The 14,593-nt window shown below is 37.9% G+C and overlaps 1 protein-coding gene across 1 annotated transcript; it reads left to right on the plus strand.

Annotated features, from left to right (window-relative positions):
- The first annotated feature begins 231 nt into the window (after nt 1-231).
- Nucleotides 232-986, plus strand: LOC111554610 (60S ribosomal protein L10-like). Its single transcript, XM_023230265.1, has one exon. It carries the CDS (start codon nt 271-273, stop codon nt 913-915), a length of 645 nt encoding a protein of 214 aa, XP_023086033.1. The 5' UTR covers nt 232-270; the 3' UTR covers nt 916-986.
- Nucleotides 987-14,593: the final 13,607 nt, after the last annotated feature.

The following is a 14,593-nucleotide window of genomic DNA, read 5'->3' on the forward strand; positions in this document are numbered from 1 at the left end:
AGAAACATCACCAAGCATATCAAAAAATGGGAAAATGTGGCTCCCATTTAAAAAAAAAGAAACCCCGAGAAAATCCAGATGGTGAACTTGCTAGACAAACACTTTAAAGCAACTCTGATAAAGATGCTCAAGGACTTAAAAGAAGATCTAGGAAAAGTAAACACAACAATGTATGAACAGAATGAAAATATTGATAAATAGAAAATGTAAAAAAAAAAAAAAAAACTAGTTCTTTCCCTTCGGCGCGCCACTGAAGATCCTGGTGTCGCCATGGGCCGCCGCCCCGCCCGTTGTTACCGTTATTGTAAGAACAAGCCGTACCCAAAGTCTCGCTTCTGCCGAGGTGTCCCTGATGCCAAGATTCGCATCTTTGACCTGGGGCGGAAGAAGGCAAAAGTGGATGAGTTTCCACTCTGTGGCCACATGGTGTCAGATGAATATGAGCAGCTGTCCTCTGAAGCCCTGGAGGTTGCCCGAATTTGTGCCAATAAGCACATGGTAAAAAGTTCCGGCAAGGATGGCTTCCATATCCGCGTGCGGCTCCACCCCTTCCACATCATCCGCATCAACAAGATGTTGTCCTGTGCTGGGGCTGACAGGCTCCAAACAGGCATGCGAGGTGCTTTTGGAAAGCCCCAGGGCACTGTGGCCAGGGTTCACATTGGCCAAGTTATCATGTCCATCCGCACCAAGCTGCAGAACAAGGAGCATGTGATTGAGGCCCTGAGCAGGGCCAAGTTCAAGTTTCCTGGCCGCCAGAAGATCCACATCTCAAAGAAGTGGGGCTTCACCAAATTCAATGCTGATGAATTTGAAGACATGGTGGCTGAAAAGCGGCTCATCCCAGATGGCTGTGGGGTCAAGTACATCCCCAATCGTGGTCCTCTGGACAAATGGCGGGCCCTGCACTCATGAGGGCTTCCAATATGCTGCCCCCACTTAATACCAATACATTCTACTTCCTGTCCAAAAAAAAAACTAAAAAATTTTGGAGCTAAAAGTATCATAACTGAAATGAAAATACTTTAATTTTTAAAAAACTTCTATTTTAGGTTCAGAGGCACATGTACAAGTTTGTTATATAGGTAAATTCATGTCATTGGGGTCTGTTGTACAGATTACTTTATCACCCAGGTAATAAACCTAGTACAAAATAGTTATTTTTTTCTGCTCCTCTCCCTCTTCCCATCCTCCACTCTCAGGTAGTCCCCAGTGTCTGATGTTCACCTCTTTTGTGTCTATCTGTTCTCATAATTTATCTCCCACTTATAAGTGAGAACATGCAGTATTTGAGTTTCTGTTCTTATGTTAGTTTGCCAAGGATAATGGCCTCTAACTCCATCCATGTTCCTCCGAAGAACATGACCTAGTTCTTTTTATGGCTGCATAATATTCCACAGTGTTTATATACCACATCTTAAAAATCTAATCTACCATTGATAGGCATTTAGATTGATTCCATGTCTTTGCTATTGTGAATAGTACTGCAGTGAACGTATACGTGCATGTGTCCTTATGATAGAATGATTTATATTTCTTTGGGTATATACCCAGTAATGGGATTTCTAGGTCAAATGGTAGTTCTGTTTTTAGTTCTTTGAGGAATCACCACTCTGCTTTCCACAATGGCTGAACTAATTTACACTCCCACCACTAGTGTATAAGTTCCTTTTCCCTTACAACCTCTGCAGCATCTGTTATTTTTTGACTTTTAATAATAACCATTCTGTCTGGTGTGAGATGGTACCTTACTGTGGTTTTGATTTGCATTTCTCTAATAATCAGTGATAATGAACTTTTTAAAAACATACTTGTTGGCCGCATGTATGTCTTCTTTAAAAAAGTATCTGTTCATGTCCTTTGCCTACTTTTTAATGAGGTTGTTTTTTTCTTGTAATATTCAGAGAAAGAGTAGCTGAAAACTTTCCAAATTTGATAAAAGACATAAATGTAAACATTTATCAAGCTCATAAAAGTTACTAGTAGGAACTCAAAGAGACCCACACTGAGACACATTATAATCAAACCGTGAGAAGCCAAAGTCCTTCAGAAACATTTAAAACTGTTCTTCAAAAGTGAGAGAGAAATGAAGATGTTTCCAGATAAACAAAAGCTGAGAGAATTCATTACCACTAGACATGTCCCACAAGAAAAACTAAAAGGAGTCCTGCAAGTTGAAATGAAATGTTCCATGTGCACTTGAGAATATTCAAGACAGTAACTGGAAGTTGTATGGAGAAACAAAGATCTCAGTAAAGGTCAATATCTGGGCAATTATAAAAGTTAGTATTATCTTAACTTTGGTTTGTAACTCTACTTTTTGTTTTCTACATGATTTAAGAGACTAACATTTTAAAACATTACTAGTCTAAAAGCTAGTATTATGGAAACTGATTTGTAGTTCCACATTTTGTTTTGTATGTAGTTTATAAAATTGATGCATAAAACAATTATGCTTTTGGACACACAATGTATAAAGATGTAATTTGTGCATCAATAACTGAAAGGATGTGAGGATGGAGCTGTATAGGAGCAGAGGTTTTGTATGTTAGTAAAGTTAGGCTGATATAAATTCAAATGAGAGCATTATAACTTGAGGATGTTAAATGTAATCCCCATAGCAATTATAAAAATGGCTATAGAATATATACAAAAGGAAATTAGAAGGAAATTACAGTGTTTCAATCTAAAAATCAACTAGACACAAAAGAAGACAATAATGCAGGAAATGAGGGTGAAAAAAGCTATAAGGTATATAGAAAAAATAGCAAAATGACCAAAATAAGTTTATTGTTGTTAGTAAGTGCTTTAAATATAGATAAATTAAACTATCCAATCAAAAGACAGAGATTGGCAGAATAAATAAAAAAAAAACCCACACATGATCCAACTATATGCTATCATCAAGTGATTCACTTTAGATCCAGAGATATGAATAGGTTAACAATAAAATGATGGGAAAAGATAGTCCATGCAACTTGTAACCACAAGAGAGCAGGAGTGGTTATACTTATATCTGGCAAAATTGACTTCAGATTAAAACAATTACAAGGAACAAAGAAGGACATTATATTTTAATAGAAATTTCTATACAGCAAAAAGATACAATAATTTTACACCTACTAACAGACCATCAAAATATATGAAACAAAAACAGAATTGGAGGGAGAAGTAGATTTACAATAATGGTTGAAGACTTTAATAGCTCACTGTCAATAATGGATAGAACAACCAGATAGAAGATGAATAAGAAAATAGAAGACTTGAACAACACAGTTAGCCAACTAGATCTAACAGACATATATAGAACACTTTATTCAACAACAGCAGAATTAACATTCTTCTCAGGTTCATATGGAACATTCTTCAGGAGAGACCTATGATAGATCAGAAATTAAGTCTCAATAGATTTAAAAATAGAGATATAATATAAAGTATCTGCTATGGTCTGAATATGTTCTCCAGATTTATGTGTTAGGAACTTGTGGCCATGTTGAGAAGTGGGGCTTCTGGGAGAACTCTCCCCTCATGCTGTTACAAAATGCTGTTACAAAAATGGCATGCAGGAGTGGGTTTTCTTCTGCTCCTATGCTGTGTGAGGACAGTGTTCATCTACCTTTTGTGCTTCCCTCTTCCACAATGTTAGAATGTAGCAAGAAGACATTCATAAGATTATGGCACCTGATACTGGACTTCCCACCTTCCAAAACCGTTCTTTGTAAATTACCCAGTCTGTGGTATTCTTTTATAGCAGCACAGAATGTGTTAAGAGAGCCTCTTTCCTAACTATACTGGGATGAAGGAAGAAATCAATAACAGAAAAATTGGAAAATTCATGAATTTGTGGAAAAACACACTTAACCAATGCATCCAAGAAGAAATTACAAGGGAAATTAGAAAATATCTTGAGACAAATGAAAATGAAAACACAACATACCAAAACTTATTGAATGCAACAAAAACAGTGCTGAGGGGGAAATTTGTAGATATAAACACTTACATTTGAGAAAAAATCTCAAATAAACAATTTAAATCTATAATAATTTAAAAAAGTAAGAAAATAGCACACTGAATCCAAAGCTAGCAGGAAGAAACAAAGATTAGAGCAGAAAATTTTTTAATAATAGAGAAAATTAGCATAACCAAAAGTGGGTTCTTCAAAAGTGTCAACAAACTGACAAAGCTTTGGCTAGATAAACTAAGAAAAAGAAGACTCAAATTACTAAAATCAGAAATTAAAGGATTATTATTGATGCTACAGAAATTAAAAGGATTATAAGAGAGTACTGTGAATAATTTTAACACATTGAATAACTTGGAAGAAATTTATAAATTCCTAGAAACACAAAACCTACCAAGACTGAAGCATGAAGAGTTAGAAAACCTGAATATACCTAATAACTATTAAGAAGACTGATTTAGCAATGAAAATTCCCAATAAAGAAAACCCGGGGCCTGATGGCATCACTGGGGAAATGTACCAAACATTCAGAGAAGAAGTAATACCAATTCTCAAACTTTTGAAAAATATCATACAGGAGGAATTACATCCTAACTAATTCTATGAGGCCAGCATTGTCCTGATACAAAAGCCAGACAAAAACACTGCAAGAAAAGAAAACTACAAAGCAATATCCTTTATGAACATCGATGCAAAATCTTTAACAAAATACTAGCAAACTAAATTTAACAGCATATTAAAGAGATGATACACTATGACCAAATGGAATTTATTCCTGGAATGCAAGGATGGTCCAACATGTGAAAATTGATCAATGTAATATACCACATTAACAGAATAAAGGAAAAATTACACAATTATCTCAATTGATGCAGAAAGGGCCTTTAACAAAATTTAACACCATTTTGTGATTTTAAAAACAATCAACAAACTAGAAATATAACAAAACTACCTCAACGTAATAAAAATCATATACGAAAAAACTCACAGCAAACATCATACTCAATGGTGAAAGACTAAAAGCTTTCCCTCTTAGATCAGAAACAAGGAAAGGATGCCCATGTTTGCCATTTCTATTCAACATAGTACTGGAAGTTCTAGCCAGAGCAATAAGGCAAGAAAAAGAAGTAAAAAGGCATTTAAATTGGAAAGGAAGAAGTAAAAGTATCTCTGTTTACAGACGGCGTGATTTTATACATGGAAAACTCTAAAGATTTCACCTAATAAAATTGTTAAAATAAGAAATGAATTCAGCAAAGTAGCAGGAAACAAAATAAACAAAAATCACTTGCATTTCCACACACTAACAATAAACAATCTGAAAAGGAAATTAATAAAACTTCATTTACGATAGCTTCAAAAATTATAAAATGCTTAAGTATTAACCTAGGAAGTAAAAAAGAGAGAAAATTATGAAACATTGCTGAAATAAATTAAAGAATAAATAAATAGAAAGACATTTTACATTCATGGATTAAAAGACTTAAAATTGATAAGATGTTAATGTTACCCAAAGTGGTATACAAATTCAATGCAATCCCTATCAAAATCCCACTGACTTTTTTTTTGGGCAGAAAGAGAAAAGCTTATCCTAAAATTTACATGGAATCTTAAGAGATGATAAATAGCTAAAATAATCTTTAAAAAGAAAGTGGGAGGCTTATACTTCCTGATTTCAAAACTTACTAAAAAGCCATAGTAATCAAACCAGAGTGGTGCTGGCATAAAGACAGACATATAGGCCAATGGAACAGAATAGAGAGCCCAGAAATAAATCCTCACATATATGGTCAAATGACTTTTGATAAGGCTGCCAAGACAATTCAGTGGGGGAAAGATTAGTATTTTTCAACATAGAGTCCTGGGAAAACTATATGACTACATTGCAAAATAATGAATTTTGACCTTTACATAACACTGTATGCAGAAATTAACTCAAAATGGATCAAAAGCCTAAACATAAAAGATGACACAGGACAAAGTCTTTATGACACTGAGTTTGGCAATTTTTTAGATATAACGCCAAAGGCCTAAGCAACAAAGCAAAAACAACAACAAATTGATCTTCATAAAAATTAAAAACTTTTGGCCTCAAAGGACTTAATTAACAGAGGAAAAAGGCAACCCACAAAACGGGAGAAAATATTTGTAAAGTATATGTCTGATAAGGGATTACTATCCAGAATATAGAGAGAACTCAACAATAACAACAAACAACTTAGTTAAAAATAGGCAAATGACTTTAACAGACATTGCTCCAAAGACGATACAAACAAATGGTCAGTAAGCACATGAAAGGATGCTGAACATCATTAATTATTAGAAAAGTGAAAATAAAAAACATAGTGAGATATCACCTTACATCCATTAGGATGACTACTATCAAAAATACAAAAAACATACGTTGATGAAGGTGTGGAGATATTGGAACTCTTGTGCACTATTGGTCAAAATGTAAAGTGGGGCAGGTACTGTGTGGAAAACAGTGTGGTAGTTCCTTAAAAAATTCAAAACAGAATTATCATGTGATTCAACAATTCTCCTTCTGTTATTTAGCCAGAATTGAACGCAAAATCTTGAAGAGATATCTGTACCCACGTGTTCATAGCAGCATTATTCACAATAGCTAAAATGTGGAAGTGTCCATTAACAGATGAATTATTCAGTCTTAAAAAGAAAGGGAATCTTGTTGTATGCTGCAATGTGGATGAACCTTGAAGACATATAGAGTGAAATAAGCCAGTCATGAAAAGACCAATACTGTGTAATTCCATTTATCTGAGGTACCTAAAATAGTCAAAGTCATAGACAGAAAGCAAATTAGTGTTTTCCAGGGACTGGGAGAAAGGGAAATGGGGTGTTATTGTTTAATGGGTACAGAGTTTCAGCTTTGCAAAATAAAAAGAGTTCTGGAGATGAATGGCAGTGATGGTTACACAAAAGTGTGAATGTACTTAATGCTGCTGAGCTGCACACTTAAAAATGATTAAGATGAAAAATTTTGTATGCGTTTTTTACCACAATAAAAAATATTTTATTTAAACACACACAAATACACACACACACACACACCCTATTCCTTATCCCCTTGGCTCTTTTTTTGCTTCCATCAGAAAGATTTTTATTCAGTTATATTTCAAATTTAGAAAATGCTTTTATTGGGAGTTTTCCTTATGGCTTCTAAGCAGAAGCTGAGTAATCACTAGGCTGGTCACTATGTACATTTCTACATTCATTTAATTTCTATTTGTTGAAAGTTCACTATGTGCAAGCCTCTCTTTAAAAATGTATTTGAGAGACTGAACTGCCCTTCAAAATCTCATAAACCCAAGTTTCTCTGATACTGTGTGTTCTGACTTCTATTACTAGTTATCTGTGTAACCCAAGGTAAGTCACTTGACTTCTCTAGAACTCAATTGTCTCGGTTGTTTTTTCTAGTTCCAAAATTCTACAGATTTTCAAACCATAAGGATGATAATGGCATATTACTTTCTTCACTGGACCATTTATTTCTTGAGTGGAAAGGTTCCAACCAAGATATTAACTCTACGGAGAATATGGTACAAGTTCATTTAAAAAAAGCTAATATGAATAAAAGCTAATATGAATTAGTATGAAATTGAGTTTCAGAATTTTTAAAAAATAAATACAATCTGAAGAACATAACGTGATTTTAGAAAAGATAACAGAGTGTTTTCAATTAACAGATAGGAATGACCAAGGCAAAACTTCCATCTACTTGCATCAGAATGGAGACGCAGATGCAGATGATGAATTAAAGGGACTCAAGGAAGGTCACTATTCTGCCTTGAATTTGTTTTCATGGTTCTCCGAGAAGTGTCTAGAGGTGAGAAAGTCAATTTAACTGATTATTTTCTAAAAATAGAATAAACAGAAAATTTTGTTTAAAAAATATTTTCTTAGCATAGTGAAGTACAACATTTTCTATAGTTATCCACAGTACTTTAAGAAATTTACAATGTACTGCTAGAACTTTGAGTGAAACTTAGGAATTTTATGTGCTTTGGATGAAAGATGACAGCAAAAAATTATACAATTTTAGTTCATTTGCATTAAAATATTCTTACAACAGAGCATGGAATCCAATAATAAAACCCAGGGAAAATCATTCTAATTTTAGGAGAAAAATTAACACCTACCTACCCTACAACCTCACAATTAAAATCTGGTGGAATTCTATAACCTTCCACATGGTTTGCTTCTTGTGTGGTGGGAAAGTTACTGACTCCTTTCAGAGAATGAAGAGGAAAGAAGACAACACTGTTGAAGAATCTTCTATAATGTAGATGTCAGCAGAAGCCACCCACTCTTTGATTCTAAGATTGCCTTTCTTCATCCCTCTTCTGTGTTCTGTTCTGTTGGGTTTTTTTTCCCCGAAAATTTCTACAAATAATTTCTCCTAGTATTTGTTGAATACTTCATTCTGTAACTAATGGCTATTTGTTTATCTCTGATCCAGCGTTGACCTAAAGTTCAGACATGACTCTTTCTTTCTTCCAAAATTCACTTGTAAGAGTATCTTAGTCCATTTCTCCTGCTATAACAAAATACCATAGACAGGGTAAGTTATGAACAACAGAAATGTCTCACAGTTCTGAAGGGTGGAGAGTCCAAGATCAATGTGCTGGCAGATTTGATGTCTGGTAAGAGCTGCTTTCTGCTTCCAAGACGGTACCTTGTTGCTGTGTCCTCACAAGGTGGAAGAGCAGAAAGGCAAAAAAAAAAAAAAAAAAAGAAAAAGAAAAAAAAAAAAGACGAATGTTCTCTCCAGCCTCTTTTTTAAGGATATTAATCATCTCCCAAAGGCCCTGCCTTCTAATTCCATTGTCTTGGTGATAGGTTTCAATATATGAAATTTGAAAGTACACATGCATTCAAACCATAACAACGAGACAAGAAGCAACTTGCACAAGCAAATATCTACAACTATGTGTGGTAGATTTTACTGGATATTGAAGTAATCATGTGCTCATGTTGCAGCGCTGTTTAGAAAATATTCTAACTTGAATACCAGCTTTTCTGGTCCTCTGAAAGTCTCTTCTCCATTTCCACCAACTTAGATTTCAGAGTCTCATGACATTGTTCAGCTTTCTCTCCTGCTGCTTCTCTGTCTCCCAGTTGTGATAAAAAAAAAAAAATCCTGATATTATTATGAAGAGGATTTTAGCTCTAGCACTTACCACCTCCTCCCTCATTCACACTTTACACAGCTTAAGATTTATTAATGTGCTCTGCTAAAAAAAGCTTCATGTATTTCAAGTGTTATCCTTTCTTCTCTACCCTGCCCCCCTTACTTTCTCCAGAAGCAGGGAGAGGAATATGAAGTTTTATTTCCCCAGAGGCAACATTTAGAATACATAAGAAAGACTTAGATGAGCAACATGTATCCTCTCATGACCTCAGAAGACATAAGTGTAGTTGACAATCCCAGCACTTTGGGAGACCAGGGTGGGCGGATCACCTGAGGTCAGGAGTTCGAGACCAGCCTGACCAACATGGTGAAACCCTGTCTCTACTAAAAATACAAAAATTAGCTGGGTGTGGTGGCGCATGCCTGTAATCCCAGCTACTTGGGAGGCTGAGGCAGGAGAATCGCTTGAACCTGGGAAGCGGAAGTTGCAGTGAGCCAAGATCATGCCATTGCACTCCAGCCTGGCAACAAGAGCGAAACTCTGTCTCAAAAAAAAAAAAAAAAAAAAAAGAAAAGAAAAAAAGGACTCACAAGACTGGGTTCTTATTCTAGTTCTGTCACTAATTAATTGTGTTATCTTGGGAAAGTACCTCATGGTACCTGAGAAACATTCTCTAAATTTATTGCCAATTCTATGATATGAGTCTGTGATTTGAGAGTCCCTCTGGTACCTCGTTCTTCTATAAATGTAGTCAAGGTTGGGATTTCTCCCTTCACAGGTAGGTGAACTTTCGCCTACCCTGGGCTGTGCCCCAGCATCTCCCTCGATAGCCATCTGCTCAATGCCTGTTGTTAGAAGCAATAGAGGTTTTACAGACAGGCCAAGCTTTGGGGCCAGACACAGGCATATATCCTATTTTTTTCAACTCAGAACCTAGGTTGTGCTGTTTACTCTTAGAAGCTATCTTATTTGTGAACTGAAACTGAGCATAATGATATCTACCTTAGAAGATTGTATAAAACAATGACGCACATGAAGCACTAAAGTGAAGTGCCTAGCACATGGTAAGTGCCCATAAATGGATCATTATCATGTCTATATAAGGGGGAGAGGTGAATGTCATGGCAAGCACATGACATGCTCTTTCTGGGTCTGCTGACACACTGGCATGTACATGGTAGAATGAACTCAGCTTACTGTACAGATAGCTCCTAAACTTTAGTTTTACTCAGTAGAAAACATAAGTTAAGAGAGAGAGCTGAATGGTTCTAGGCAGCAGTTTTTTTCTAGGCTGTGATGAGGAAGGGAAAGGTAGATTGATTAAAGAGATAGGAAGAGAAAGGACTATGAATAGAAAAAATAAACATGTCCAAGGGCATGATTCAGTTTCTGCAGTATGATGACTGGCAGGCATCCTTTGCCTTTGTCTCCATGAGTCATATATATACACATATATATATACACTCACATATATGTGAAATATAATATCTATTATATATGTCTGTTATATAATATAACCCAATATATTTATATATTATATATTTATTATTCATATATCATATTTATATATTATAGATATATAATTATAAATATATATTTATATATCATATAACATATGTGTTAATATATTATATCTGATATATAATGTATCATCTACTATATATTGTATATCAGATATAATATATAATTATTTTATATTATATAATAGTATATATAATATATAATATATGAAAAAATATATATCATAATATATAATATCTATTATTCAAAGATAATATATAATACATAAAATATCTATCATATAATGGGTGTCATATATATGTATATAATTGTAATATATAAGATATAGAATTATAACGACATAAGATTATTGTAACCTAATATATGTGACATTGTGGAGTGAGAGCTATCTCTGGCATTTGTCGAAGTGTGAAGTCCTGCTTCAATGTGGGCATAGGTATAAGGACAGATACTTCATAAAGAAACTCACTCAGGATGCATATTCTGAAGATTTAAGGTGGATTAAAATAGTCGGCAGTGACTCAGCCCTTGGGATTGATACTCACTTTATCATCCACATGTGTGTTTTCCACACCTATTCTCTTGATGCTCAAATCTGGCTAGAGCCTATGAACCTGTGAAAAATGGGACAAGTTTGCTGTTATCTTGGACCTTGGTCCATCTGTTCCGCATCTAGCAAGAATATAATTTACTTACATGAATGACCAGCTGCTGAAGAGATCCTGCGAGTGTCATGGAAGAGTGGCCTCTACTGTTCATGAGGGAAACAGGCTACCGTGTTCAAATCGTAAGGGAATACACTGCTTCAAAGGCCAATGCAGGCTGCTCAGGTGTCTGTAATGATTAGGACACTGTTGGGAAGGCCAGCTGCTGGCATCTATAGCCAGTCTGTGCTGTAAATATTCATCAGAAGAAGCAAGCTAGCCAGCCAACAGCCGTTTATCTCCCCTGCAATAGTTTCTAGTCAGGCTGTGACCTCATGCTACATAAAAATGTTACCTTCCCAGGTCTGCACTGTAAACACAGAAAAGCAGCTATTAGTTTTGCTTCTTATCAGAAATGTATTTTGTTTTTTATATTTTCAGAGATGGTGCTGCCATGCTTCCCTGGCTAGCCTTGAACTCCTGGGCTCAAGTGATCCTCCCACCCCAGTCTCCTGAGTAGCTGAGACTACATGCGCTTGTCACTGCGCCCAGCTAGAAAGGTATTTTTAAAGCAATGATTTTAACCATTGGGTGTTGCCTTTAAGACCTGAGTTTCTGAGTATTATAAAATCAAAAACTTTAAATCATTTTAAGGAAGCACAGTTAATAGGTGCAGTAAAATAAAAGCACATAAACTGGCAGCTGTTCATTGTCAAAAGTTTATACTGGCAAGGAATCTTTCTCTCTTCCTTTCTTCCTTTCTTATCTTTTAAAATAAAACCATTTAAAATACCACTGAATCTCCTTCTACAGTAATACTGTTACATGGCAAAACTATTTTGCTGGCTTGCTCCACCTTCTGGGACCAGTTTTTTTTTTTTTGCTGGCTTTCTTTACCTTCCGAGCAGACATTTGTACATTGTATTCTCACCCTCAGCAACTATATTCTGGGTATGATTCCAAAAAATGCAGTCAACATTTCCCTTTACTTTAAACAACAAAAGGGAAAATTTTGTAGATTTTAAGCTGCCAGTGGAGATTTGAATCCTCTACAATAACTTTTGAACTGTTTTCTCAGCACTATTCTGCTTAGCTACAGCAGAGAAAATAGAGTGATGAATAATGAAATATTCATGAAAGAAAAATTTAAAAAAAGTTTTCTTAAAATAAATAGATTCTAAAACCACAATGTGTGAAAGTACTTTTTTATGATGCCAACTTTCAGATCATGGGTTTAGAGGATGTGGATTTGTTGCACTATCATGTGGCGGGGTGCTGGTAAACGCGAGCCTACCACATTTTGCCAAGAATGAAGTCCAGTTTGATGTAGCATTGGCCACCCAGTGGGAACAAACTGCCAGGTCCCACTGAATCTTAGAGTTCCACTGCCATTCAGTGTAGAAAGAAACTTTTTTTTTTTTTTTTTGCCAAGATGGCCGACTAGAAGCAGCTGGTGTGCGCCACTCTCACAGAGAGGAGAAAGTGGCGAATAAACATTAGCTCTTCAACTGGATCATCCAGGTGGACAAGTTGGGATTCATCGGGGAAGCAACACAACTCATGGAGAAGGGAGAAGAGAGAGACCGGACAGCTACGCCCCCAGGATCGGCACGGAGCCAGGATAGGCTCCCCACTGCCGGGAACGGGCCTCCAGACTGACATGAAGAACTGCTTAGAGGCTGGGCAGAGCCACCACTCAGGCGCACTTGGCTTCCTGAGGACCTTAGACCCCTGGGCACCCTGGCACCAGCTATTGCAGCTCTGGCAATGGGGGAAGCAAGACTCCTTCACACGTCTGTGGGGTAGAGGCTGCATTGACAGGGCTGAGGAGTGGACCGACTGCAGGCCTTACCTCCACTGTACCCCACCAGACTAGGCCCACTGGCCTAGGACCCTAGTGCAGCCCCCAGTGCAGCCCCCAGTACCGCCTGAGCTCTCTGGCTTCTGCACTTCCCTGGGATGGAGCTCCCAGTGGTGGCAGGCCGGCCGCTTAGTTTTCCCTCTCTGCAGCTCCCAGCTCCCGCTGCCCTCGGGCTCAGGAGGCAGCAAAGCGATTAAAGACTAACACAGCCCCTGGCACAGTGCAGCTGTCTTATGAAAAAGGGGCCAGACTGTTTTCCATGTGGGTCACTGCCTCCACTTACCCTCAGTGGGCAGGGCCTCCCAACATGGGACCCCAGCCACCTCACCCCTCCTAGGGTGCTGGTAGCAGCTCTGCACGGCTCTGCGATGGAGCTCCCAGTGGTGGCAGACAGGCCTGCCGCTTTTGCTGCTCTGGAGCTCCTGTGGTTGCTGCTCTCAGGCTTGGGAGACAGTGAAAAGATAAAGGACTCATGCAGCCCTCCACCGAGCATAGCCCCCTTAAAGAAAAGCGGCCACTCTGTTTTCCTCATGGTTCTCTGTCCCTGCTACTCTTATTGGGCAGGGCCTCATAACCTGGGTCCCCACCCACCCCACCCCCGCTTGGGTGCTCGGGCAGGTTCTAAACCCACAATGTGTGAAAGTACTTTTTTATGATGCCAATTTTCAGATTCATGGGTTTAGAGGGTGTGGATTTCTTGATCCATCGGGTGGCAGGGCGCTGGTAAATGGGAGCCTACCACATGCTGCCAAGAATGAAGTCCAGTTTCATGTATTGGCAGCCCTGCGCTGCCCTGGGACAGAACTCCCAGCGGTAGTGGGCAGACCTGCTATTTTTGTTCTCTACAGCTCCTGCTGCCCTCAGGCTTGGGAGGAAGCAAAAAGACTAAAGACTAAGGACTAAGAAGGACCTCCAGCACAGCACCACTGCCTTATGGAAAAGCAACTGGACTGTGTTCCGGGCAGGTCCTGTTCCTCCTCACTGGGCAGGGCCTTTGACATAGTCAGGATCTGTGTCCCTGCCCAAATCTTATGTTAAATTACAATCCCCAGTATTGGAGGTGGGGCCTGGTGGGAGGAGATTGGATCATGGGGGTGTATTTGCCCGTTGGTACTTTGTCATGATAGTGAGTTCTCACTAGATCTGGTTTTTAAAAAGTGTGTGGCACTGTCCCCCCACCCACCTTGGTCCTGCTCCTGCCATTAAGATGCCTGCTCCTGCTTTGCCTTCCACCGTGAGTCAAAGCTCCCTGAAGCCTCCCCAGAAGCAGATGCTGCCATGCTTCCTGTACGGCCAGCAGAATTGTGACCCAATTAAACCTCTTTTCTTTCTAAATTACCCACTCTCAGGTTTTTTTTTTTTTTTTTTTGAGAGAAACCCGCTCGGTCTTGCCTCCCAGGCTGGAGTGCGGTGGCCGGATCTCAGCTCACTGCAAGCTCCGCCTCCCGGGTTT

This window comes from Piliocolobus tephrosceles, chromosome 6 (assembly GCF_002776525.5).
Source record: "Piliocolobus tephrosceles isolate RC106 chromosome 6, ASM277652v3, whole genome shotgun sequence".
Lineage (NCBI taxonomy): Eukaryota > Metazoa > Chordata > Mammalia > Primates > Cercopithecidae > Piliocolobus > Piliocolobus tephrosceles.

Excerpts from the sequence above, each read along its gene's own strand:
- LOC111554610 (XM_023230265.1), top strand. The coding sequence starts at position 271 with ATGGGCCGCCGCCCCGCCCGTTGTTACCGTTATTGTAAGAACAAGCCG.